The following is a 27811-nucleotide window of genomic DNA, read 5'->3' as shown; positions in this document are numbered from 1 at the left end:
AAAAATATGCGTCGGTAGAAATTTCTTCAACTTTCAACAATGATAGAACACACCTATTTAAAAAAAATTAACCAGCGCATTTTTCATCTTTCTACTTCTTCATCTTCCATGAAGTTCTCAAAGTTAAATAGAATTCAAGCACATAAGATATTCTTATAATTGTGAAATGTCGTTCGCGTTTCGCTACGGTGGAGTGCATGACCTAACTCGCGCGGCAACAAACTCGCCTTCTGTTGGCTGGTCATATTGGGCGTTTTGGCGTTTCCACCCTCGAAGCAGGTGGGCGCCTTCGTCATTCTGCAACTCTCTCCACCATTTTAAAGGAGTTAACAATAGATCCAAAAGGGCGCCCTCATCAAGAAAGATCATTTGCTTTGGTCTCCGGCTTTGGGAAGCAGTAATGTTTTCGATTGTTTTCGATGGAAAATGGTAAGAAACTTAAGTTTACAAGTATCATTCAGTTTTTGCTGGCTGATAGAATGGCAGGATCCTGGATGGTTTCCCTAACTGTACGTAATCAAGCCTGGTTTCTATTACTTTACACTGGCACTTGGCTTGATTGCGGGGCTAGGACTTTGTGTAAGGATACATATAGACAACGTATATTACATTATATTATATATTACATGATAAGAATACAAATAGACGACGTATATTACAATTATTATGTATTACATGACACCTTGCTCCTATTCTAGTAAAGATAATATTTGTCGTCAAAGAGTACACTTAAATGAAGAGCTGTCTGATTGCGGGCCTTCCGTAAATAAACATCCGGACTTATAGGTGGTAAAGAGGGCGTTGATAGTTGCCGCCTCATTGATTCGATGTTTGTTATTCAAATTAGTGCTACCGCATCCGCCCTTTTTTCAACTTCGCGCCATTTTTACAATTTAGTCTGTTTGTTTCTTGATGGAAACCAGTCCAAGTTGTTTCGTATTTTTCCCGCACAAGTCACTTTTATTACAAAACTGTTATTGTTTTAAACATGAGCAACTGATCCAGAATAAAAGGTTATTATTTTTACAACTCGCACTTTTTAATTACATTAATTGACATCTTGACATTACAGCTATCTTGTTAGATGTTTTGTTTCGAGAGTTCTAGCAATAGTTTATCGTTCAACTTGGAGAGGGAATGTTTGTAAACATAGAATTTTTTTTCATAACAGTTATTTGGGGGGTCGGAATTAGACAGTGCTGTCGGCTTTAGGACCTCTCACGGTATATATTAGCTCTATGCTATAGCTCAATATCATGATAATGTACGTTAGCGTATTATGTGTATGTGATCACTTAATAGAACTAGAACTATATTTATTACTTATTTGGCTATTAGGTGCCTAATAAATAGGCGTACCCCCTGTTTATTAATTTTTTGGAAATTTTCTACGCTGGACATTCTTATTCAAAACCGGTCGATCAGACATAGAAGTCGGTTAATTGATAATTAAATCGATAATCATCAATATTAATTGATGGATAATCAATAGATAATCGATACTCACAATTTTTTAGACCTTTAATTATCTAAATTATTGCAAATAAACTAAAATTTTGACTGATTAATTTTTGAGTTATTTATCTCAAACCTTTTTTTACTTTAACTGAAGGGATACACTCAGTCGAGTTTTTAGATGAGTGATAATGTTTGTCAAATCATCTCCAATGGGGTGACAAAAATATTCACTTAAGTTTTCTCTCATAAAAAAAAGTTTTACCTAAAAAGGTAAATAATAAATTTTATAATCAGAATTTCAGCTAACCATAATAAAATCTATAAAATGTTACTTACATGGGGGTTCTCAAAAAATGGACAAGCTGGACCTTCAACAAATGACAAAGTTTTGGTACCACAAAACATCCCAATCAAAAAACAGTATGGCCAATTAATTGATATCTCTGCAGGTGGTTTATTTACTGCCGCTATCACAAATAAGAATTATTTGATTTCTTTTGGATGTGGAAAATATGGACGTCTTGGATGTGGAGATGAAAATGATCATACAAAAGTCATTTCTAACTAATATCTTCAAATAGCAAATTAGCAAAGGTAAAAAAAATTCTGAGCACCATCTAATAACATTTTAATAACCCTGACCTGATATATATAAAGTAATATCCACCTCTTGGCAAAATGCACTGTCAAATATTAAGCAGATATTCAATAGGTAAAAGTTGGTTATTGAGATTTATTAACCCGAGGTGATGTAATATTCAACGAGGCGAAGCCGAGTTGAATATACATCACCGAGGGTTAATAAATCCAATAACCAACGTAAACCTATTGAATATATGTTTTATTATATACCTAGAGGCAAAAACAAAACATAAATTATTGAAATAGTCAAACGATTCACATAAAACACTTCAATAATCGAACGTTCGAATGCTTTTCTTTTTTAATGACTTTCCTAATTACTTTGAGTCATAAAATTTGTTTATGAAATCGACAATAAATTTTTTAAATAAACTAATTTCTTTGAAACAACAAAAAAAATCAACAAACTTTGAAAGCAAAATTTGAAAAAATATCTACCGTGGTATAATAGCCATGGTATATCAGGAATTATTCAATGGCTGTTTTTGCCTACAGGTATATAATAATTTTAGATATCCGATAGCAAAATATCAAAGCGAAAAGCATTTTGATTTTCCCTATTTCATTCAGTCTATAGTTTCTAGAGGGGTCAAGCCCCCTCCCTTAGGTAAGAGGCCACCCCTTTAAGTGCTACCCCCCCCCCCCTTAGGAAATTCATTTAAAATTTCATACCCCCCCCCCCCTCAGAAAATCAGTATAATTGAAACAATTGTAGAAGAGTCATAATTCAACGAAGATCCCCCTTATCTAAGAAGACCCCCCCCTTAGGTAAGAAGACCCCCCCCTTAGGAAAGTCATACTTTTAACACCCCCCTTGCTTTTGGTTCATCAAAACCCAAGACCCCCCCCCCCTAAATTAAGGGGGTAGAAACTATGCAGTTCTTCTCTCTTTTTTGACATTTTCGAACGTTTACTATCTTATGTAAGGATGTCAATTCCATTGTTTTTTTCTCTTTAAATACAAAACGCTCGAATTTCCTTTCTCTTTTGTTAAAAAGAACTTTCTTTCATCTGTTTTTATATTTGTGATATATGAATAATTATTTGATCAAAAGACTATGCTCGCTGCTACCGAAGAGATATTTTACTATCAGATATCTAAAAATATTTTGACAGTGCGTTTTGCCTAGAGGTGGACGCTTTGTTAACTTTTTCGCTAGACAGTTAAGTGTCTGTAAGTCATAAGCAACCAGTTCCAGGAATGATACCTGGGATATACTGGGACATCGAAATTCACACTTTTTTATAAAAGAAATTTTGTAAGAACACAAGTCTGAAAATCGGCCAAAACTTAAGAAAAAAAATTAAGAACAAACTGAACCTCAGACTTCAGAAATTACTAAGACAGTATTGATTTTAACAGATTTTAAACCATTTTCAGGTTTTAAAGAAACTAAGCGTATTAAGAACATAGATAAGAACATAAGAGCCTGAAGATTTAAAAAGATTAAGAGCAGCCCTGTCTGAGCCAAAACTTACTGGTTCTTATAAAAAAGCGTGTAACTTTATTATTATTTCATAACAAATTTAACATGGCTGTCATAAGAATTATTAAATTTTTGTGCGCATTAAACAGCTCATTACCTCACATGATTTAGATCATGTTCCTAAATTAGTAAAAAAATTGTTAAATATGTTCTAGATTTCATGTGAATTATGGCACGCTGCTGCAATTGACGATAATGGTTTTCTGTATGTCTGGGGTCACTCAAAAGCTTGTGGGACATCTGCCATAATGACACAACCCTCACTTGTAGATCTCAATAAGAATGTTATTGGTATATCATGTGGATTCAACTATACTTTAGCTTGGACAATTGAGGGTGTAGCATATTCCTGGGGATCTGGTAATAATGGCGTGCTCGGACATGGGGATATGGCCCAACAGAAAAAACCTAAAATAATTGAAGCACTAAATGTTCATAAAATTGTTGACATGAGTGCTGGATATTGTCATTGTACTGCAATATGTGAAGATGGAAAATTATTTACGTGGGGAAAAGCAGCTTTTGGTTCATTAGGAAATGGATCAACTTCTAAATCAGATGTATTAGTACCACAATTAGTTGCTGGTTTTCAAAACGCCAAACAAAGCAGCTGTTCAATGGGTGAGAATCATGGTCACACTCTTGTTGTTAATAAGTCAGGCACAGTTTTTGTAACTGGCGATGGTTATAAAGGTAAACTTGGCCTTGGGGATCAAGAAAGTCACACTACCTTTCAAGAGATTCCTGGAGAAAGTTTTGGTGGTGAAGCGATAATGCAAGTTATGGCTGGTGGCATCAGCAGTGCTGCTTTAAGTAGTAAAGGTCATGTTTTTACTTGGGGATGTGGTAGTGATGGGAGACTTGGACATCCTGAAGCTGAAGGTCACCGCTATTTGTTTCGGTCTGATCAACCAAGGATTGTTGAAAGCATCCAAGATATGAATTGTAAGAAAGTATCAGCTTCTTATTACCATATGGCAGCACTCATTGATTGAAAAGATACTTATTTTTTATTGATTATCCAATGAACATCCATTTGCATGAAATAGTAATGAACTCAATGGATGATTTTTTTTACAATCTTAAAAGCTCATTTGTCAAATTATCTCTTTTGAATACACATCATCTACTAAATTTTTTTTTAATATGCTAAAAATCTTTCACAATTTATTCGTGAATCTTAGACCTGATTTGTACATAGTGAACTTCATAAATTTCTGGAATATTTGAATATTTTGTACATAAACTTTTCTTTGTAAATTATAGATTTATATATGTAAATGAAATTGAAATTGGAAATAGACATGGAATTCTCCAAGGAAGTTTTTTTTAAAGGAATGTTTTACTAGCTCATTGCTTTCTTGCTAAAGTTGACTTTCAGTTTCTTATAAGTAATGAAGTAAACAACTCTAATAAAACCTGATTTTGAATTTCTTGTTTAGAAGAATAATACTTTTTATGTCTGACAATCAGCAGTTACCAACACCGCCTTCACCAAGCTCCAGTGATGTTAGTCCTGTCAAAGGAGGTGCATTCCTCTTCTATGTCACCTTAATCTCTGGTCTTGCTGGCTTTGGTTTGACTGTTGCTAGAGCACGAAAGTCAGCACCCAAAGATGTAAATAATTTGAACGCTGAAGGAACACGGTTGGCTTTACGAGCTTTGGGATATGGAACAGCTATCAGTGTTACTGGATGTGGTTTGTTGATGTTTGGAGTGGCAAAAGCACTTGGTGTCTCATCTGTTAGTATGAACTTTTCAATGCCAAGTGCTTTAATCACACAACATTGAAATCAGAATAATTCTAAATTTATTTTCATAGTCCGAGCATCTTTCTGATCCCTCTGTAAAAATGCAAGAAAGAAACTATTGTTGTGCAACCAGATTATTTCGACGTATCTGTCACGTCACTATCAACTGAATGTTATAGAATGTTTTCAAAGCTACCTAACCTATAATGTCCAGAAATTGGATTGTTTTATGTCTCTTATAATTTTCAAATATCAATTGATTTTAGGCCAAAGAGTTTGGTTTGAAGATGAAAGGGGTTATGCCATCAAAGGATGGAGAATTTGTTCACAAGTTTGATAACTGGCCAACAAAGATGGAATTGAAGGAAGATGATGGAAAATGGAGAGAAGAATTTAAATGAGATAATGAGATTTTTTCATCATAGAACTTCTTGGAACTGCTTGGAATTGGTGAAACACTTGAGACTAATGTTATCAGCTCTGCTGAAAGACTCTACAAACACTGGAGACCTGGATGACTGATTTCAATAATTATTGAACATTGAAGTCACCATAAATTACCATTTTAAACCCCATAAAACACTTTTGTACTATATTTTTGTTGTAAATTCTGAAGAAGTATAAGAAGAATCTGACTCTCTTTATTTTCTTACTTGAAAATCCAGTATACTTTCATTACAGTGGTATTATTAATTCTCAACGTTTCATTTTGTTTGTTTCATTTCAGAGGAAAAGTATAATGAGTATTGGTTAGATTGTAATGAGGAAAGCTGCTTGGTCTCTTGTGTCATACCATCAAAGATCTTTTCAAATATGTTCTTCCTTTCAAAGTCAAGGTATTGATTTTTTTAGAACATTGATTGTCAACTGTCGAAACCTACTTCGATTTTCAAATAGGCATTCATTTTAACGTGCGATAAGTTGCTTTACTAACTAACAGTATTGTTTTCTCAAATGTAGTAGAATACAATTCAAAATAGAGAATTTCATTTATTCAGGAGCTGATGTATTTTGACATATCACATTCTTTTATTTCAGCAGTCCAGCAAGACATAGCAATCGAGAAATCTGAGCATGGACCTGAAGGGACATACAAATCACTGCTTGAGAATGGATTACTAAAAGTCGACGAAGAACAACAAAGAGTTGTGTATCGTCTACAAAAGCTTTACCAAGATGTGAGAACATACAATAAGACTTCAGCATCCAATTTGTTTGGCAAACTGTTCTCTTTTTCATCACAGAGTAGTAATGCACCAAGAGGTGTTTATCTGTATGGATCGGTCGGTGAGTTTATATGAAGTTAGTACGTTTCTGCTTTACAGCTCAAATTCAAGATGACTATTCAAACTGATAAAGTAATCTAGGCTTGCTTGAATTTAACCTGTTCACTTGTTACTGCTTATGGATGAAGGCTATATTATTGAACATTTTACAAGCGGAAATTACTGAAGATAATTTTTTAATCGAAAAGCTTTTGCTCAATTTTAAAATAAAACTTTGTTGTTTTTCTTTAATTTGTAGTAATTTTTACCATTGCAGGTTGTGGTAAAACCATGTTAATGGACATGTTGTACAAGAATGTGGACATTAGACCAAAGAAAAGAGTACATTTCAACCAATTCATGATTGATGTTCACAAGAGGATCCATCAATTCAAATTAGACGCTCCACCTGTCGATCACAGAAGCAGAACATCCAAACCACTCGATCCCATACCTCCCATCGCTAAAGACATCTCTGATGAGACATGGTTCTTGTGTTTTGACGAATTCCAAGTTAGTTCATTATAGTGTTGCTTTTAGTTGCTTAACTTATTAATCTTGCTCAAATTGTTAAAATATTGCTTGTATGCTCGATATAGAACGAACTTTTCTAAAAAACTTGTAGAAAATCGTGTTACTGAAAGTCTGACCACTGATTTTTGTAAAAACAGTCAAATTCAAACCTCTCTTAAAATGTCGCCATACTAATATTTTAAATCGTATGGGCTTTGTGAAAGACTACAATAACCTGCAATAAGCCAGGCTACAAAATCATAGCTTTTAAGACTTTTTTCAACCCTATAACTCACATTGCAGCATCGATTTAAGTTTGCAGAGTGTTAACGATGTAGCTGACAAAGGCCCCATCTCTAAACGAGTGCTTCGCAAATCTATTTATGGTTATTTTGAGTTTCGTTCTTTTAAAATCCAAGTTCATTGATAAATTCATAACAGATCATCCGTTCTCCGTACACTACGTTGTTTATGATTGGCGTCTGATTTCGGTGCGATTGTTTAGTGTATGCCAATCATCGCGCTTAAAATCTCATTTTTAATATTCATCCAAAATCCAAACAAGACGACTTGAAGTCGAAAATTTCGCCTAGAATTTGAACTGCATGGGAAAAACAAGAAGTAGATATTGAAGCTAATCTGAAATCTACTTTACATCGAGACTTGATGAAATAATTTTACAAGGACAACGAGGCTTAAAATCGCTGAAAAAATAAGACCAATTTAAGAAGAATTGTTGTTTGATTTTTACGAACTCGTATAATGTATATGCTTATAAAAAATAAATATACTCATATTGCACGCCATCCCTTGTTTACTTTGTAAGAACTAATTACCGAAAGGTATATCACCGTCTATCGATTGATTTGATTCTTATAAAGTAAATGCTTATAAGAAAAATGAATATGCTCATATTGTGCGCCATCCCTTGTTTACTTTGTAAGAACTAATTACCGAAAGGTATTTCACCGTCTATCAAGAGTTATTGATTTGATCCTTATAAAGTAAATGCTTATAATAAAAATAAATATTCTCATGTTGTGCGCCATCCCTCGTTTACTTTGTAAGAACTAATTACCGAAAGGTAATTCACCGTCTATCAAGAGTTATTGATTTGATTCTTATAAAGCATTGTCCAGGGGTAGTGAAAAAATACCAAAAAATTGCAATGTCCAGGGGGTAAATTCCAATGTCCAGGGGTAATTTTTTGTGTCCACGGGGTTGATTTGATGTTTGTCCAGGGGTATAACCCGTGTCCAGGGGGTTGAAAATCAAAATGTCCAGGGGTAATTCATGAAAAAAATAATATATCCTCCACCCCCCCCCCCCCCCATGAACGGATTTTTTCTGGAAGAGCCCATTGTAATACTTTCGCTAAGGCGAAATTAATAATGATATTATATTAACAATACTTAATTGATGTAAATACTATTTGGAAATAAATACTGGTTGAATAAGTGGTGTAATAAATACTAGAGCAAGCCAGACAAATAATGAAAAACCCCAAAAAATGTAGACCGAACGATAGATCTGCAAAATACCTGAAAAGACCATGAAGATGAGAAACTGAAAAACCCTGTAAAAAACGAAACCTATCTTTATAATAAATACTATATTATCAAACGCTGCTCGTCGCACGTCACTCAAACATGCATCAACGTCAATTTCGGATCCCTCAATCTGGATGCGGTGCGCCAACCAGGACAAATTTACTTACAGTGTCATGGCTTTCAGAGTGACAGCGTGTCAGCGTGGAGTTAATAGAATCTGCTCGGAGATTATTTTATTTGGCATTAATTTCCTGCTCATCAAGGAACGTATGTATTTTATTACATCATGTTTCATATTACGTTTTCAGGTGACAGATGTAGCAGACGCCATGATTTTGAAGCGTTTGTTCACGTGTTTGTTCGAAAATGGGGTCATTGTTATCGCCACATCGAATCGACACCCTCAAGGTATGAATTTAAAAGCAGATTTCTTAGTCTCATTCTGATTATCAGTGGCGCTAAAAGCAGTGTGGAATATCATATATCATAAGATTTTCATGCAAGTCAGAAAAAAAATTTCGTTACAGTGCTCCATACGTAAGTAGAGCTTTTAAATATATATTTCAATTTGTTTAAAAATTTAAAAACACACTACTGCTGATCGCATTAAGCGTGAAACTGGCAGTAGTGTGTTTTTAAACAAATTGAACTATATATAAGGATATTCATATTTTGATTATTCTTGTTTAGATTTTATTTTCTTGCTAGTGTCTTGGTCTATGCCATTGCCCCTGAATTTGTTGCTAGCTTACAACTTTTATTAAAGAAACTAACCAAAACAGTCTCTCATACACCTTATGAAAGATTGAAAAGCTTATCATTGGAATATACACAACCTTGAAAAATACACGATAAATGGCCCGAAAATCTCGAAGAATATAAAATCCGGCCAAAACTCATACCCGAAACCTTCTAGAAGTGTACCGAGCACTGTTTTAACATTTGTTTTCAACAATGGTCCACAAAGCCTCTCTCAAAAATAAATACACCATACTTTAGAATTGCCGAGAGGGTATTATCTTATGATTTTCATTTCACCAGATTTGTACAAGAATGGTCTTCAAAGAGGCAATTTTCTCCCCTTCATTCCCATCTTAGAGGTAAGTACGTCTTTTGTTCAGCAAAATAAAAGTATTTATAGGTTGTTACTATAACGAGGAACAAGAAGTAACGAGTAGGTAACGAGATGGCCCGCACAAACCGTCATACGTTTTGTGAAAGTGAGATCTTAAGACAGATTTGACAAAGAATTAAAACGAAATAAGCGTGTCCAGATTCCAGTACCAAAAAGGGCCCAAATGATGACGTCATCACCAAAATTGACAAAATCTAATTAGGTTTATTTCAAGACATTATTGTCAAGGTGTCAAATTTGAAAGGAAACGGACAAGCCAATCAAGAGATATAGGTGTCCGGATTCCAGTACTAAAAAGGGCCCAAATGATGACGTCATCACCAAAATTGACAAAATTTAATTAGGGTAATTTCAAGGCATTATTGTCAAGATGTCACATCTCAAATTTGAAAGGAAACCAAGAAGCCAATCACGAGATATAGATGTCCGGATTCCAGTACCAAAAAGGGCCCAAATGACGTCATTTACCAAAATTGACAAAATCTAATTAGGTTAATTTCAATGAATTATTTTCAAGGTGTCACATGCCAATATTTAAAGGAAACAGACCAGCCAGTCATGAGATATAGGTGCCTGAAAAAAAATCTAGAAATGACGTCATCAATCTTAAAATAATTACTTTTCGTTACCTACTCGTTACTTCTCGTTACCTATTCGTTACTTCTCGTTACTTCTTGTTACTTCTCGTTACTTCTTATTACTTCTCGTTACTTCTCGTTACTTCTTGTTACTTCTTGTTCCTCGTGATAGTAACAACCGTATTTATAGTACCATGCACCATTATTCTTTTTCCGTTTGCTTTTTATATCTATTATTGTTCAGAAATACTATGAAATTGCGCTTCTACCTTATTTATTCTACCAATCTTTTTCATATGATATTTCATATTTTAGACATATTGTGAAATCGTGCCTCTATCTGGTGTTGATTATCGAAGATTAGGTGAGTTGACCTTCCTTTCTAAAAAGGCTTAATATTAAGTCTGAAAACTAAGTCGGCAAAACTTTGATTGACTCGTCAATAATTCTCTTGTTTTCCTTGACTTCCAATTTATGAGAGCTAACTTTTAAGATTGTTTGAGTGTTTCATGCTGATGCAATCTTCAGCCAGTGCAGCCTTATTCCGTTATACAAATATTCTAGAAAAAAATTAGCAACCCCGGCATGAAACAGTTGTAGCAGTTGTAAGTCAATTTTCTTTGAGCACTCTGTGATTCTAATAATTTAATTCAATTTATGATACGAATTCGTTTTTCAACTAATCATTTCTTTCGAACACTGCTTAACTCAATTTTTCTTCAACTTTTCAGAATTTTCAGATATTTCGAAAACATACTTCAATTCACAAGAGGCGTCTACAAAAGACAAATTAGAGGATGTTTTCAAATTGTTGTGTGAAAACGAAAAACAAGGTATTGAAAAAATACTTCCGTTACCCTTGTCAATCTATTCTTTACATCGCTGGTCATTGACTTTAATAGGTCTCGCTTCTTGTGGGTCTTGTTTTTCGATATATTTTTTTTCTCAGTCTCGCTTCAAATTAAAATACCAAACAAAGATCCTTCGGTTTCTACCGCGGAAAGCATGTGAAAGGTCTTCTTTGAATCTGATTTGCTACAAGCCCTTAATGCTCTGCAAAAACATGTCGCTACTGGAGACAAAAAAGACAATAATGTTTCCTCTAAAACTTTGAAAACTGCGAGTGTTTGATCTCAGTTTTTTATATGAGGAAATGTATTGCTTTATTGTAGACGTAAAACCCAAAACTGTGGAAGTGTATGGACGCAACAATGTCTTTCAACGAGCATGCGGGAAGGTTGCTTTTACAAGCTTTGATGAACTTTGTAGAAAGGTAAGAACAGAAAATATCTTAAAGAAACAGAAATGCTTTCATTTCACTCATTCATCGAACTATCCAGAATGGTACACTCTTTTAGAATTTTTAAAAATAGCTCATAACAATTTTAATGCATTTATGTCTTTTGAAGGGTTACTTAGTCTTCCGGAAGACTTATTGTTTTAATCGTGTGGTATCAAATATTAAAAATCAAATCGTTTAATATCATGGCCAACTAGTAATAATGATATTTTTCCATTCATTCTTTGTACAGGCTCTTGGTGCAGCGGATTACATCGCGTTTGCCAAGACTTTTGACACCATCATTCTTACTGATGTCCCGGTCATGAGTCCACGAAGGAAAGTCGAATTAAGGAGGTTTATCACTCTCATTGATAACTTCTATGATAATAAGGTTCGTCCAACTTATCATCTTTCTACCCTTGTCGCATTTTAAATTGTATGTCTTCGAAAAAAGTTAAGTATACGTAATGCGCATTACTTGAAATTGTATCCTTATCACAATTATCAGGTGTTAGGCTTTATATTTCCTGAAACTACTGAGTGCTTTGTGTCGAAGTGAAGTAAGTAAATATTACTACGAAAAGTCTTTACCTTCGATTTCAGGTGCGGTTGATCCTTTCAGCAGCGCAACCGTTAGACAATCTGTTCATCACCAACGAAACTATGAACGATTATGATGCAGAAGCAAAACGCATGTTAATGGACGACCTCGGTCTCATTGGTGTATGTTTTTTTCAAGCTTTTCAGCCCCATCCCTAAAACACGTATAGGTCTTTGAGCCAAAAGCCATATAAAAGGATTGCATTGCATACTCGCAGATACTCACATCTGACATCAGACGGCCCTAGTCAACTCGAGCCCACACCTCTAGTGTGTTGGTATTATAAGTGTTATGTGGAAGGGATTAAAAAAGAAAGGTACAAAACAATTACGTACAGACTGAAATCCAGCTTTTTTGCTCTTTAGGGGAGTCGAAAGTCAACAAATATTGATTTTGAATTCCCACTTGGACACTGTAATTGAAAACCTTTTATAACTGGAACCCGCAGGGGAAACACAAATTTGTTCGAGTTAAGGAGTTATGGTTCGAGTTAAATAGGCTTTCAACTGTAGTTGGAAATCTTTCATAACAAAGTCAAGATTACTCAATTTACTTTACAGACCCAAGATGAAGATCACAACATTAGCCTGTTTACCGCTGAAGAAGAAATTTTCGCCATCGAACGAACAGTATCCAGGCTAACTGAAATGCAAAGTGAACAATATTGGCAGTCTAGTGAAGATGAAAGTAACAATCAAAATTGAAAATGGTGTTGTATATGTTTTTATCTAAATAGTTGTGCACTAGGATTGGTTTGTAATAGAACTTTTCATAAACTTCAAGTCACGAGCAACGCTTACCTCGTTTTCAAAATATTGCTATGGTAATTGATTCCCAGAGGGGCAAAAGCATTTGGCAGGGCTGTAACGCCCTAAAACGAACTTCACACATGCATGATAATTGATTACCAAAGGAGCTCATAAGAACTTTACTCTATTCAAAAAAGAAACGCTTTAATCTGTCATTAAATTACTTTGGTAATGGATTCAAGACGAGGCAGTCGTTGCAAAGGCCTATTATCGTTGGAAAGGATCGTTACTTTTTATATTAAGGGTACTTATTTTGACAAGCTTTAAGAAATCTAGAAATTTTTCCATGAATAAGCATATTTTTGTGAATATCATAAAATTTTAGTTGCGACGATATTGTCGCAAATCCTTTTTTGCCTTATCACAAGTAAACAATACAGCGAATTGAAATAAAGATTTTTCTGGAAAATTTAGATGGTTTATTTTCGTCGGAAAAAAAGTTCCTCTGTGATAAGAGATCTAAGAAAAGATCGTTTTGAGTATTTTCTTGCAATCACGAAGTTCTGACGGTAATTTCTGATCATGAAGATGACATTTTCGATTGATATTGCTTGCGGTCTTCTCCCAATGCATTTCATGAATGAAAGCTACTGAACTTAATACGTTCAAAAAGGAAGCTTCTATCTGTCCATCTAGTAGGCAAAGGAAGGTAGGTCTTAAACGGATAGGTAATTTTTCTATGTCCTGTTTATGTAAAAGCTTTTACTGTTCAGATAAATACTTATGAAAATTGATAGTACATATTTTTACAATTTTATAATACAAGTTTTATTTTCTAGAATGTATGCTAATTTCGTAATCAGCTATGACTCGAAAAAGATATCGTATAATTTATTTGCTGGATCGAAAAAATACGCCATCTTTTGTTTATTTACGGTATTTTTGCCCTGAGAAACAATGTGTGTATTTTACAGACCAGTAAGCATTGACAAATACCATCATCTCAAAATCGGACTGATAATTTATTCAAAATTGTATGTTAGCTAAGATGGAAAATGGGTTTTGAGAAAATGAGTGACCTGGGGTAGACTGTTCACGGCTTTTTCTATTTATAAGACTTCTAAACAACTCATTGCATGCTTTTTTTTTTGCAAAATAAGTTCTTAGTTTATCCACTTACTTTTTCGAGTTGGTTACAAATTCACTGACCAAGAAAATATACAATGTTTCCTCGTAAATCACTTCCACTTTCCTTTACTTTTATAGTAGCAAAAGAAATAGAGGAAACAATATTAAAAGTAAATACTGGCTGTAAAAGAAAAGTTTATCAAATTTAAAAGGGGTTCAACAGATCTGCATTAGCTTATGGCAACTTGGTGAGTATTAAAATTGAAATACTTTTTAGATCGAAGTGAGATTTGTAAATGTTGGGAATTTTTTCACATTTGCTTAGGTTTTTATATGTTAGGTTAGCCTGGGAATCCAAGCTCATAATCTTAGAAAAAAACAAAAAATACCTCACCTCACAAAGTTATAAGATTATAGAGCTTGGTGCAGGTAGATTAGTCTGACCAAAGACTTTGGTCTGACACAGAATGTTATAAACAGTATGTATGTGAACCCTTGTTGACAGACTTTCTGAACTTTGGAAACCCAGGCAAGCACACATAATCAACTTACCATAAAAACTCTTTCACAAGCTCTAAAGACTTTCAAAACTACTAAAAACCACATCAAAACATCAGCCACATGTATTTAGACTTCCAGCCAACAGCCATTTTGTTTCGAAATGAATCATAGTCACAAGAAGAGACTATGAATGAATCTATGTTTTCATTTTCATATGTTTTCTTTTTTTCTGCAGAGTCAGCTTTTTCCATAAATTATGCGCGCGCATCAAAATTATCAAAATGCGCGCGAAAGTACTGCTAAGTAATACGCCGAAAGCTGGGCAATCAGGCCGAACCTGCATTGCAGGGAAAAATCTCCCTCCAGGCGAGTTACCTGCGCCAAGCGTTAAACAAGCAGCAAAAATATCATAAACTAGACTGTGATGTGTGAACAAAGTTTAACGCTTGGATTCCCAGGCTAATGTTAGGTTAGATCACAGATATCTGTAAAGCCCGAAGGGCTAGATAGGCAACTTTAAGCTTTCTCCAGCAAAAAAAAAGTGAAGCAAAATTTGACTTTTTAAATTTCGTGCCGATGGATAGGATCTAGCATTTTGATTGTTTTCGGAGCGCGAGATAAAAAAAAGTAGGTGGCAAACGCTATTTCACATCTCTCAAACCGGTGAAATTGCATATTTTAGTCACGTGACTCTGGTAGGAAATCCTTCCAAAGATGAGCTTCACTTTTTGACCAAGGCCGCAAATCTAGCCCTTCGGGCTTTACATATCTGTGGGTTAGATGATTATTTAATAGCTCGAGTTAAAATCTGAAAAATATTTAAGGTAACCTAGCACCAGAATTCCAACCTTTCCAAATGTGAAATCATGGACAGCTTAACAGAAGACACATAACAAATACCATCCCCGTATGAACTAATGAAATTTGTATTAACGCACGCCACACTTTTAACCCTTTGAGCATCTTCTGGTTACATCCTCTAGCGAAAAGAGTTTCTTATAGGAAGTGTATATGTCTATCAAAATCTACGATTCAGACTATTTAGACTAAGCATTACCCTACATTGCAGCCCTTGAGCAGTGAAAAGGTACCCTTACAGTGCATTTGACCGAACGTTCTGACCCTTACAGTGCCACCCGAAAAATGAGCCTCAGATGTCGTCACAATGTGCAAAACAAATCATAAAATGGATCCGAGTCAAAACTATTATAAATATACGTCAGATGTCAGATATTCACTGTCAGACTTGAAATTCAGCATGTCCGCAAACACACCCTTACAAACAGAGCGTATCCACAATCATGGTTGAAATATATTGAGAATTCCGGTTAGTCTCTTCGAGGGTATCGAAAAACCTAACCTTGAAAGGCGGCACATGCCGTGTGGGCGGGGCGGAATGTACGGGTCATACAAAAAGCGGGACAAAGGTAATTCAAGATGGTAGTCAGGTTGTGCGTTAGTAGGAAGTAGTTCACTTTCGTTTTCTCCGAACATGTGAGGTTTCCTGGAATTTTCGGTGGTTTCAGCGTTTTATTTCAGCACAATTTCAGTTTAAATTAACCTGATCTCAGGTTAGCTTCAGTGGAAAATCAAAAAGACAATTTCGGTAAGGATTTTCAACTTTTGGAATATCAAAGGCTTCTGATACACTGACCTAATTGCCTCTTCAACCAGAGTTCTTTTCTGACTGTCAAATCAGTTTTCCTACCATTTATACTCAGTCGCGTTTAGGGCAAAATTATTTTAAAGGGAACCAGAAACCACCTTGACTTTAAAGGGATATTATGCTTAAAAAAGAGACTATCATTTAATGACTTTAATGTCAAGGAATGCACAATAAAAAATGCTGAAAAATGAGAGCTTATACAATCCAGACGGTGTCAATCGAACAAATTGAATTCCGAATCAATTGAACGCAATTGAACACAATCGAATAATTGCAATTTGATTGTCGAACGCAATTGAATCGCAATCTAATATTACGCAGGAATTGTCGTTCAATTGATACGATTACGTTCAATTGATTCAATTGTATTAGATTATTCCCTTTCGTACGATAGGCCGATGAAATTTACATATGAGTTTACCGTCGTGAACTTACCCAAAAATAGATGCGGCATAAAAATAAAGATCGATTGCTACAGTGGCGCTAGATTTTGCAAAAAACTAAAATGGCGGTCAGGGCGCGGCGGTTTGGCAGATATATGGGCGGGACGCCCACTGCAGTTGTAGGATTGAGGGTGGTAGCATTTTCTGTAATAAATCTTCTTTGTTTACCCGTGTAAACATGCGTAGAGACGATTTTAAAAAAGATAGAGGTTGTAGTTGTAAAGAAATATGGAAATAATGAAATTTTCATGCGGGTGCTTTTTAGAGATGCGGGCGGCCGACGGTAAACTCATATATAAATTTCATCGGCCATACTTTAAGTGCTCAGCCGTCCACGCTAAAAAGCTCTAACAGAGTGATCGAATTTAATTTAATCGCAATCAAATTCATCAAACATACCGTGAGAGGTCCTAAAGCCGACAGCCCAGCTTAAAGCCGATGGGGTCTTTCAAAGATACAAACTAAAATAAAAACAAACCTTTCGCTGTGACGCAACGAAGATACCAAAGTGTCAACTAAACTGAGAGATTTGATACATTGAACCAATTGAACCAAATAACAATAATTGCTTCTTATAACAAAACATATTTTTTTATTGCAATATGCACAACGTCATAAATGACAACAGTAGTAACAGCATCATAAAAAGTAACGAGATGTTTTGATTTTCCAAAGCACACGAAAATATAAAAGAGGTCTGTGTACGAGCGTGCTCATTTTGAAACGTTACGTAATCAAGCCTGGTTTCTATTACTTTACACTGGCATTTAGCTTGATTGCGGGGACAGGACTTTGTGTAAGGATACATATAGACGACGTATATTACATTATATTATATATTACATGATAAGAATACAAATAGACGACGTATATTACAATTATTATGTATTATGACACCTTGCTCCTATTTAGTAAAGATAATATATGTCGTCAAAGAGTACACTTAAATGAAGAGCTATCCGATTGCGGGCCTTCCGTAAATAAACATCCGGACTTATCGGTGGTAAAGAGGGCGTTGATAGTTGCCGCCTCATTGATTCAATGTTTGTTATTCAAATTAGTGCTACCGCATCCGCCCTTTTTTCAACTTCGCGCCATTTTTACAATTTAGTCTGTTTGTTTCTTGATGGAAACCAGTCCAAGTTGTTTCGTATTTTTCCCGCACAAGTCACTTTTATTACAAAACTGTTATCATTTTAAACATGAGCAACTGATCCAGAATAAAAAGGTAATTATTTTTACAACTCGCACTTTTTAATTACATTAAATTGACATCTTGACATTACAGCTATCTTGTTAGATGTTTTGTTTCGACAGTTCTAGCAATAGTTTATCGTTCAACTTGGAGAGGGAATGTTTGTAAACATAGAATTTTTTTTCATAACAGTTATTTGGGGTGTCGGAATTAAGCTGGGCTGTCGGCTTTAGGACCTCTCACGGTAATCGTAATCGAACGAAATCAAATGTAATTGACTATCAATCGAACCAATCTAACCTTACAACGCAATCAAACACAATCGAATATTACCCAGGAATCGGCCGATGGATTGAGATGCGATTACGTTTGACAATCAAATCGCAATTATTCGATCGCGTTCTGGGTTGCTCCAGCAAAACAAAAGTTACATATAGCATTTTAAAGATTTAAACATTTTAACTCTATACCCATTTTTGCCATGAAACAGGGTGTCACTATAAAATTTGTATCATTTAAAGTGTTTGATAACTTGACACTAACTTAGGATTATGCTATCAAAGTCATGGTTTTTAACCTAAGTAATAATAACGGTTTTAGAAAATCAAAGGAGATTTTTGGAAAAGGTCAACAGACATTTTTGTTTTTCTTGAATGCAATACCCCTGAAATAAATCGGAATCAGCTTTAAAGATATTATTCAACTTAAGAACCCTATTTAGAGTAAATAGAAAGGTTTTCAAGATTGATCAAATGTTTAGGTTTCATTATAAAGTTATGGTATACTATAAATCAGCTTTTAAAAAGTTTGAATTGAAGTGATTTGGTTGTGTAAAAATTTTATAATTCTTATTTTAGTAATGTGAGGTATTTTTCCGTCATTCCGTAACCAAAATTGATTTCTCAATTAAAAACCATTCTTCCTTCACTGGCAATAAACTTTTGCTTGGTTTCAAAGAACTAAGTATATAAGAGGTAGAAACATGCCAAGTATTTCATCGGCTAGTTCGAAACGCAGGTCACAGGTCGCAGGTCACAGGTCACAGGTCAGTGATGACAGGTTGACTCTAATCAATGTCATTGCAGAGGAAAATGTTTGGAAAACACAAAGAATTATCAAAAACATAATTCTCAAGCAATTTCATCCATATAAAACCATTTCAAACATCAAAATTTAACCATGTGCTTTTATCGATCTTTCGCAGTTTGCGCCGTGTATAACGCAGACCAGAAAATTTAAAACCATATTATACGTATAACAGGTATATTACATATAATAAAACTCATCGCTCTAAAACTTCCTTCTCAGAGAACTCACGAGCTTCTGATTAGTGTAATTTTATATCCAGCCATATTGTTATCATCACATTCGGTATGCTAAATATTTTTGGTGTTTTTCTCTTGTAAGACATGATATTTTGTGATTCTGTCAACATTGTCAAAAATTGTCATTAAGTCATGAAAATAACAATTGAATGATTAATTAGTTTCACCCTTCTAAAACCACTCTCTTAGGGACCTCACAAGCTTCTGATTGGTGCCGTTTTATATCCATTCACACTATCAACATCACATTCTGTATAATAAATATTTTTCGTGCTTTTGTCTTGTTAGGCATCATATTTTATGATTTTGTCATTATTTTTGTAAGTAAGTGTCACTAGGTTGTTATTTTATTCAATTGTCATTTTATAATATCTAAATAACATGTATTACTTTTTTGTAATTTAATGCGTTATGTATTGATGTTATGTTATGTATATGCATATGTTATGATCTTATTATCTTTTTTCCGGTCTGCACTTTGTTGACCTGTGACCTGTGACCTGTTGACCTGTGACCTGTGACCTGCGTTTCGAACTAGCCGGTATTTCATTTCAAAAAGGCTTTCTTAAAATTATACAGCATTTTAAATTTTTCCATCATTCCAAAATGAAATAAAATCATTTGAAATCATGGACTGCTTAATCCAGGAAAGGTCAAATATGCCCTCGATGAGTTTTCTTGATCACTTGTTGGCGTGTATTGCAATTTTAATAGCTAAGAAAACAGAATTCTGTGTTTTCAAATGGATATGGCTATAGCTGTTTTTGAGACTAAAAACTTGAATTTAAAGGCTTTGTAACCTGAAAAATTACAAAATCAAGTTTCTGGAATGACGTAGCTCTAAAGCATATGAAAATTAGTTCAAGGTATATACTATTACAAATTATATATATAAATTTGACGATTTGAAGAAGAAGAACAGTTAGGGAAACCATCCAGGATCCTGCCATTCTATAAGCCAGCAAAAACTAAATGACACTTGTAAACTTAAGTTTCTTACCATTTTCCATCAAAAACAACCAAAAACATTGCTACTTCCCAAAGCCGGAGACCAAAACAAATTATCTTCCAAGATTATGGCGCCCTTTTGGATCTATTCTCAACTTCAGTTGAGCTACAATCTGACAATGTCTGTCTGTCTGTCTGTCTGTCTGTCTGTCACAAAAACTTTAGGGCAGCCTGGAGACTTCAAAAATGCTTGGATTTGACGGAAATTTGGCACACTTGTTCCTTGGGTGAATATCTAGGGGTACTTTTTCATTTTTTGAAAATTTTGATTTTTTGGGCCTGGGGACGAGTTTTTCGCCAAAACGAGGCCAAAACTTTGGGGCAGCCTGGAGACTTCAAAAATTGTTCGATTTGGCTGAAATTTTGCACACTTGTTCCTTGGGTGATTATCTGAGGACGTATTTCTTTTATTTTTTTAAAAATTTTGATTTTTGGGGCCTGGGGACGAGTTATCGCCAAAACGAGGCTAAAACTTTGAGGCAGCCTGGAGACTTCAAAAATTGTTCGATTTGGCTGAAATTTTGCACACTTGTTCCTTGGGTGAATATCTGGGGTTCTACAATTGGACCTATGAATAGTTTGAAGGCACTTAAGTTGAGCCCAGTGCGTTGCGCACGTTCGACTATTGTTAAGGCCATCTTAAATGGTGGAAAGAGTTGCGGAAAGAGAAAGGCGCCCACTGCTTCAAGGGTGGTAATGCCAAAACGCCCGATATAATCTTCCAACAGAAGGCGAGTTAGTTACCGCGCGAGTTACGTCATGCACTCCACTGCAGTGCACAACAAAGCGTGTTTCAATGAATAGCATTAATTATAAGAATATCTTACCTCCAGTAAACTTTGAGTGCTTCATTAAAAATCATCGCTGAATGTTTGAAAAAAATTTTCCGACGCAAAAGAAAGTTTCAGCTAATTAAAAGCACAGTGTGCTTATACTTACTATGTTTGCTACATCGTCTAGGCTAAAAAAAGTGCAAAAAGACACGAACGCCATTTTTTAATGAGTGATGTTATTATTTTTTTGATTGCGGCCGCGTACAGAAACTCGCCAAATGTTCCTAACTGAAGAAGAAGAAAAAAAATTATGCCTCAAGATGCAATTTTGGTATTCCTTTAAAACAATTTTGCCCAGCATACTTAGACCTTGCAGTAATAGTAAACTAAGACATAACATGGCGTCTAAATTGTTGACAGTTTGCCATAGTATTTTTAGGAAGCAAAAGATGACTTCAAATGATCTTTTCTGCATCAATGATTATGATTGCATTGGATTTGATATGGATCATACAATGGTTCAATACAAACTCCCCAATACTTTCAGGGTAAAAGTTTTTTTACTACGTTTGTCTTGATGATCTTTTTTGGACATCCTATTTAGTTTGCTTATTTAAACTCAAAAAATGTTATTGCCATTTTAAAGAAGATTTTTTTCCTTCAAAAAATCTAGGGTCAGGTGACGGCAAACCAACAATTTTTTAAGCCCAGCCTGAGTTGGTGATATGATTTCTCATTGGTTTGAATGTTTTTACTTTTAGCTTAACAAGTGTTGTTTCTGAATTTTAGTTAGCTTTTTCAGATATGATAGTTCTTTTTTTATTTAGTTCCTTCTAAATGTGTTCTCTGTTAATTTAGCTACAATATCAGTGTGTTGTAGACTTTCTTGTCAATGAGAAGAGTTATTGTCCCAAAACATTTAATATGGAAAACTATGAGAAATTTGAAGACTTTAGGTGAGGCAATTATTTTATTTAACAATCATTTCAATGCCATTAGGGAGCTTGTCTTCATCAGAAGAATTGATCAATGAAGAGAACTATTCCATGTAGATTTTTTTCAAATCCCAAAAATTCTAAAGCAAAAACCTGTTAGTATGGGAAGGTTTAGAATACCAACAGCCTAGAATATCTTACAGATGGTATCAGCTTTATTTGTATTTTAAAACTAAAAGATTCTTGTAAAGAAAAGCTTTGTTCGTAAATTTGAGCAACTTTCTGTTTTCATTATAGTCAGCGTGGAATTATCTTTGATATTGTGAAGGGGAACTTTGTCAAACTGGATAAAAATGGCGTTGTTGTCAGGTATCAAGGGAACAAATTTTCGCAAGAAGAAATTTTCGCAGAATTTAATTTCGCGAATTAGAGTTTCAAAATGGCAAATTTTGCGGAATTTAATTTCACGAATGAGCCGATTTCAAAAGTTTCACAGAATTCAATTTCGCGATTGAGAAATTTCAAAATAATTTTTTTTACAGAGAAAATGATTTTCATAATTTTCATCGACATTCAAGACGATTTCAGTCACATTAACAAACTTTAACAACAAAATAATAACATCAAAGATGAATGTTTCTATGATAAGTCATGATTAAACTTCATCGCCGTCTTCTTCCTCCAAAAAACTGAACTTCGCAGAATTTAATTTTGTGATTTAGACATTTTGATGTGTTTTGCGGAATTTAATTTCGCGAATTACTCCCAAATTCGCAAAATTAAATTCCGCGAAAATTTCTTCCCTTAAGGTATATAATATCTTTTGATCTTCCTAAAGAATAATCAAGGAACCTAGATGGTTGAAACCTTTTCATTTTTTAGCACGTTGAACAAAACCAGTGTACCATAAAATTGGGTATGAAATCTATACATAGCTTTTTGTTTACACTATAGTCTTCAAATTTTGAAGATGACCCGGTGGTTCTATGACCAATAAAGTAACTATGTAACTAAATTTCAGCAAAATGCTTTTTTTTTAGGGTAAAAACCTAATTCAACAGGACTAAAAATGAGAAAAGAACAGTCCAAGTCATCTCAAATGGCCTTTCAAATCGCTGTTTTTTTTACATGTATTATGATTCAAACCATGAATTTTAGATGAACAATACCAATAAAACTTGATAATGATAATTCACATAGCTCAGTTTTTCAATGCTACAAAATTTAAAGTATAGTATTACTACACAAAGCTCAAGTCAAAAGGTTAATGCCCATTTTTTCGGCAAACCCGATAGATTTTGAATTGTGAATATAATGGCTTAAGATTTCAGTTACAATTCTGGGTCATTTATATTATATAACTGTTTCTCTAGCTGCACTCATGGGATGAGAGAATGCGGCGCTGAAGAGACAATGTCATACTATGGAGAGGATAGAGTTTGGCCTCTCTTCCAAACCTTAAAAGAGAAGGTTTATAACGCTGGTATGGGTTCCTTAACTTATTAAACCTTTCGTTCTTTATTGTAAGTCCATTTCAAGCTTATAATCGAATTATCAAGTCAAAACCCACATTTCAAATTTGAAAGAATTTGATCAAAACGTGTTTTATAATCGATTCTGTTTCTTGTAACCACTCCTGACATTACTGTAGAGGGTGCATAGTGTCCTCCCCCCTGGATTCAGGGGGGGGAATGGGTTTTGAGGTCAAAAGGACGTATAGGGGGGAAAGAATTTTTTTTGAAGCCAGGGTGGGGGAATACGTGAGTGGGAATGGAAAATTTTAATTCTAGGTATGGGGGGAACTCACCAAAATCAATTCAAAATTGAAAAACATCTGGTTATATGAGATAATGTTTATTTTCTTTAGGACTTGTTATTATTTTAGCAGTATCTTTTACTATCACTCAATTGGGTGTATAGCATATGCTTAATTTTTCTTTCATTTATTTCAACCAGCAATATAAAGGTTTAAAAACAACCATCCTTTCCATTTCCTTAGGGAAAACAATAAGCGTTAAATTCATCAAATTACAGCTTTTTATGCTTGAGGTGGGGGGGGGGGACGAGAATTTATTGAGGGGGAGGGGCAGGGAGGGGAGAGGGGGAGAGATAGAAATGAAGGATGGAGGAAAATTTTCATCTGGTGGGGGGGAGAGAGCGAGAGGAGAGGACTACACTATGGGGTGTGAAGGCTTTTGTTTTTGCCATTTATTGATTTAGGTACCGATCTACTTGTCTTGAAATGGAGATAGTTTGTTAATTCATTGTCTTTTTCTTTTTCAGAGGGCTATTGGATTATCGAGAACTTCTTTCTGATGCCTGTTTGTTCAATTATGGGACAAATGGTAGAAGAAGCTGACAAAAGAAATGTTAGTTGATGAATCATGTGGTTTCGGTTTGTTCTGTAGTGCCTCAATGAAATAATTGAGATCAGGAAAATTGAATAAGGCATGACTCTGGATTGTCAGCAATCTGAACCAGGGATAAACAAGGTGGAGAAAGAAGGGACTTTATAGTATGTTATATCAGTTTGTCTTTTTTCTTTGCATAGGATGGTAAACATTTGTCCACATACAAGCCATTGTATGTACATATGATTGAAGCACTCGCTCTTTCCTTTGATAACAAATCATTCAGAAGTGAGTGGGATTACTTTTTTTTTGAGTGAGTAGTGGGATTACTTTTTTATTTCCATAAATGTAGCTTTAATTACCTTCCATGAAAGAATATGATGGAAATACTGATATTGATATATCTCTTAGCCATTTCCCAACAATGAATGGTGTAAGTAAGTTTTGTCATCTTCTTATTTTCAGAGGACATTGGAGGTTTCTTTCCAGCTTTCAAACGAAATCAAGAAAAATACATCAAGAAAATTCCACAATCAGTGGTGGATTGGATCCGTAGTTTGCGGAAAGCTGGTAAAGTGGTGGCCCTCATCACCGATTCTTACACTGATTTCGCATCACATCTTATGGAATATGCTTTAGGGTAAACTACTATTCTCTTTCGCGTCATGATGTCAGAATTGTGGAAAAAGAATACTATGGTTTTAACTTACTAAAGATTTTGTGTACGCTCAGTAAACAAAGTTCATCAGTGAGTTCAACAACTATATGGTGATCTCCCCCTCGGATTTATTATAAATCTTCTTTGTTGAAAATTATCTGACATGGCTTTCCATTGGCGGAGAATTGTATTATTTTATATTGAAACCTTACTGATTGGAGTGTTTTTAAATTTGCAGCAAAAATCTTTCCCCTCCCTTTCCAGTAATTGTAAAATAATATATACAGTATCTCACTTTATTTTCAGACCTGATTGGACGAACGACTTTGATTTCATTGTAACACATGCCAATAAGCCAAGTAAGCGTCTCTCTAAACTCTAAACTAACACTAGAGATCTCATATAGCTAGAAAAATAATTGTTTCTTATGATTAACTGTGGTGGATTATGACTTTCTAACACTTTTAACTCTTTACCAGTCATTAGAATCAAAAGCCTAAGTGATTCCCACCAATCCAACCTCTTTAGACAACTTCCAAGCAAAGAAAATAAGGGATGATCTATTTTGAGGAGCACTGTTGGTCCAGCTAGGTTGAATCAGTTGAATCAATCGAATTACTCAAAAAATATGAAACACAATAAGCTTCCACTGGGAGAGGCCTCTAAAACAGATCTCTCGTAGCCTAGTGGAAGTCCAACAACGTTTTTTTTCTGTTCCAAATACTAGATCAAACTCTCCAGCTCTCCGTGAAGTAACAAAATGATTGGGTTCGGTTTTAATGACGTCATAATTTAATCGGTCAATGCAAATAGGCTTACGAAATCCAATCTGTGTAAACTTGAACTTTAACTTTATAAGTTGCTTTAGGCTCAAGGGTTAATAGGAGTATCACTTCTGAAGACTGTTTGAATGAATTTTGATAACTTTTAGATTTCTTTACTCCATCTTACAAGGATCGTTGCTTCGTCAACAATGATGCAAATGGGGACGAGAGTACAGAAGTCAAAGACACTTTGAAACCTCACACAATATACTCGTTGGGCAACGCTTGGAAGTTCGAAGAAACATTGAAAGCGTACACTGGAAAAGATGAAGTCAAAGTAAGATGACGTCATGCTTTTAAATGTTGCCAATAGATAGAAAAAAAATTTGAAAAATTCGTTGATTAGAAAAATATGAATAAAGATTTTTTTACAAAGCGATTTTGTTCGTCAATTTTTGATAACGAATTTTTAGTTCCAGTAATCTGGAAGTAACTTTAAAGAATTCTTTAGAATAATTTTAACTAATTGCAACTATTTCTTTTACCAGATAAACGTTGATTTAAATTCGCTTCTAATCTTTTATAAGTTTTCGTCATAAAATGTTGACTATCGATTTGCAACGAAAATCATAAGCACAACTTTCACTTGATTTTCAGGTTGTGTATTTTGGAGACAGTATGAAGTCGGATGTTTTTCCACCCAAGCATTTAAAAGGATGGGACACAGTAGCTGTGCTGGAAGAACTTGAAGCAGAAGAAGTCCACTTTCACAAGAACAACCAAAGTGTATGCACATTTTCTTTCTTCTCGTTAAGATATTGACCCTCCCATCAGAAAAGTTGAAAATTATGTCCTTCTCGGTAAATTGACCAAAAAATCTTTTCGTGACAAAATATTTTTGCCGATTAATGGGTCGAATAATTTTGTAAACTTTATAGAACTTCTTTTTGGACCTATCTCGGAGGTCCTTTAAATCAACCCCCATGTCCGCCTGTCGGTTACAAGCTTTTCTCAAGATTAACTCTTAATTTTTTTCTTATTTTTATCATAATGATGCAAAATGGTGATCCCAAAATGTAACGGAGCCCAATTTTCTAAAAAAATAATTGGGCAAATTTGGGCCAAAAACTGCCTAAAAATAGACTCTTAGTCTTTGTGCGGAATTGCTTCATTAGTTTTTTTCTGGAATTTCCAGATTTTGCACAAAGACAGAGAATAAGGGTCTCTAAAAATCCATGAAGAATCTTATTCGCCTTTAAAATAAGCATGTTCGTTTTTTGGGGGGAATTCCCTTAGTTTCATTTTCTTACCATAGTTGCCAAATATTCTATTTTTGGCCCAGCGCTAAGCGAGTGGGCCTTTCATTTGCAACGTTCTGTTCGTACGTGTGTCTGTCCGGGTCTGTTTTGGTAGAAACGGCGCTTAAAACCAGTACCACACTTCTTAATTTTGGCGTCTTAAAAGCAAAGAGCTCGCCAAAGTTGGATACTGGCTATGAAAGATATATTCTCTGATTTCGCGCTCCGTAAACAAACAACGTTTGCACAAAACAAGATGGCGGTCGAAGCGAGAGCGAACGAACTTAGAGTAGGCTTTAGACTTTCTAGACCATTTTCTTTAAATATATTTGGTCAAGAGACTTTCAAATCGAACAAAATTTGTAGTGAATTTGCTTTGTAAACCTTTTTTCAAACATTTTGCCAAATCTTCTTGTCTTTGCTCAAGTTTTCATGAAGTTTTATGAGTGATAATTTCATAAACATAAAATTCTACCTCAATAGTATTGTTGTCTTTTTTCTTTCTTGTTTTTTAAAAGACTTTATTTTTAGTAAATGGCTTTGATATCAAAAACAAACAAGAAGCCCGTTGGGCGTGAAGGCCCAGCGAAAAGTAACGTGTTGAAAACGAGCGTGCAAAACAGCAAATGTATGACCATGTTGATCAAAGACAGGAAAAATATTTTCAAAGTCACCGCGGTACTTCTCTTGAATGGTCTCCATTCCAACCGGGTCTACAGGCGCAGGTTCACGGTTGAATACTCTCGGGTACCTAA

General features: G+C 34.8%; 3 protein-coding genes and 1 pseudogene across 5 annotated transcripts; all 4 read left to right on the top strand.

The window, feature by feature from the left end:
* The first annotated feature begins 1782 nt into the window (after positions 1-1782).
* Positions 1783-4681, top strand: LOC136803928 (uncharacterized; annotated as a pseudogene).
* A 312-nt stretch (positions 4682-4993) lies between these two features.
* Positions 4994-5741, top strand: LOC136804037 (transmembrane protein 242-like). Its single transcript, XM_067060778.1, has 2 exons — positions 4994-5330; positions 5605-5741. Exons 1-2 carry the CDS (start codon positions 5046-5048, stop codon positions 5737-5739), a joined length of 420 nt encoding a protein of 139 aa, XP_066916879.1. The 5' UTR covers positions 4994-5045; the 3' UTR covers positions 5740-5741.
* Positions 5742-6061: 320 nt separating this feature from the next.
* On the top strand, positions 6062-13480 carry LOC136803927 (AFG1-like ATPase). The gene is made up of 11 exons (XM_067060650.1): positions 6062-6174; positions 6377-6625; positions 6881-7116; positions 8975-9074; positions 9708-9766; positions 10695-10743; positions 11111-11212; positions 11552-11652; positions 11912-12052; positions 12265-12384; positions 12823-13480. Exons 1-11 carry the CDS (start codon positions 6099-6101, stop codon positions 12964-12966), a joined length of 1377 nt encoding a protein of 458 aa, XP_066916751.1. The 5' UTR covers positions 6062-6098; the 3' UTR covers positions 12967-13480.
* Positions 13481-16107: 2627 nt separating this feature from the next.
* On the top strand, positions 16108-26595 carry LOC136803975 (5'-nucleotidase domain-containing protein 1-like). Of its 3 annotated transcripts, none has more exons than XM_067060706.1 (11): positions 16108-16246; positions 21481-21598; positions 21909-22006; positions 22283-22354; positions 23359-23468; positions 24269-24354; positions 24537-24624; positions 24802-24976; positions 25301-25353; positions 25926-26095; positions 26416-26595. In XM_067060706.1, exons 2-11 carry the CDS (start codon positions 21500-21502, stop codon positions 26578-26580), a joined length of 1116 nt encoding a protein of 371 aa, XP_066916807.1. In that variant the 5' UTR covers positions 16108-16246; positions 21481-21499; the 3' UTR covers positions 26581-26595. The 3 variants fall into 3 exon arrangements, with proteins under 3 accessions (XP_066916807.1, XP_066916806.1, XP_066916808.1); XM_067060705.1 differs by having other exon boundaries at positions 21471-21598; XM_067060707.1 differs by lacking the exon at positions 26416-26595 and having other exon boundaries at positions 21471-21598; positions 25949-26064.
* Positions 26596-27811: the final 1216 nt, after the last annotated feature.

The sequence above is a fragment of the Clytia hemisphaerica genome, unplaced genomic scaffold (assembly GCF_902728285.1).
Source record: "Clytia hemisphaerica strain Z4C2 unplaced genomic scaffold, Clytia hemisphaerica genome assembly, whole genome shotgun sequence".
NCBI lineage: Eukaryota > Metazoa > Cnidaria > Hydrozoa > Leptothecata > Clytiidae > Clytia > Clytia hemisphaerica.
This window is presented reverse-complemented; position numbering and strand designations above follow the sequence as displayed.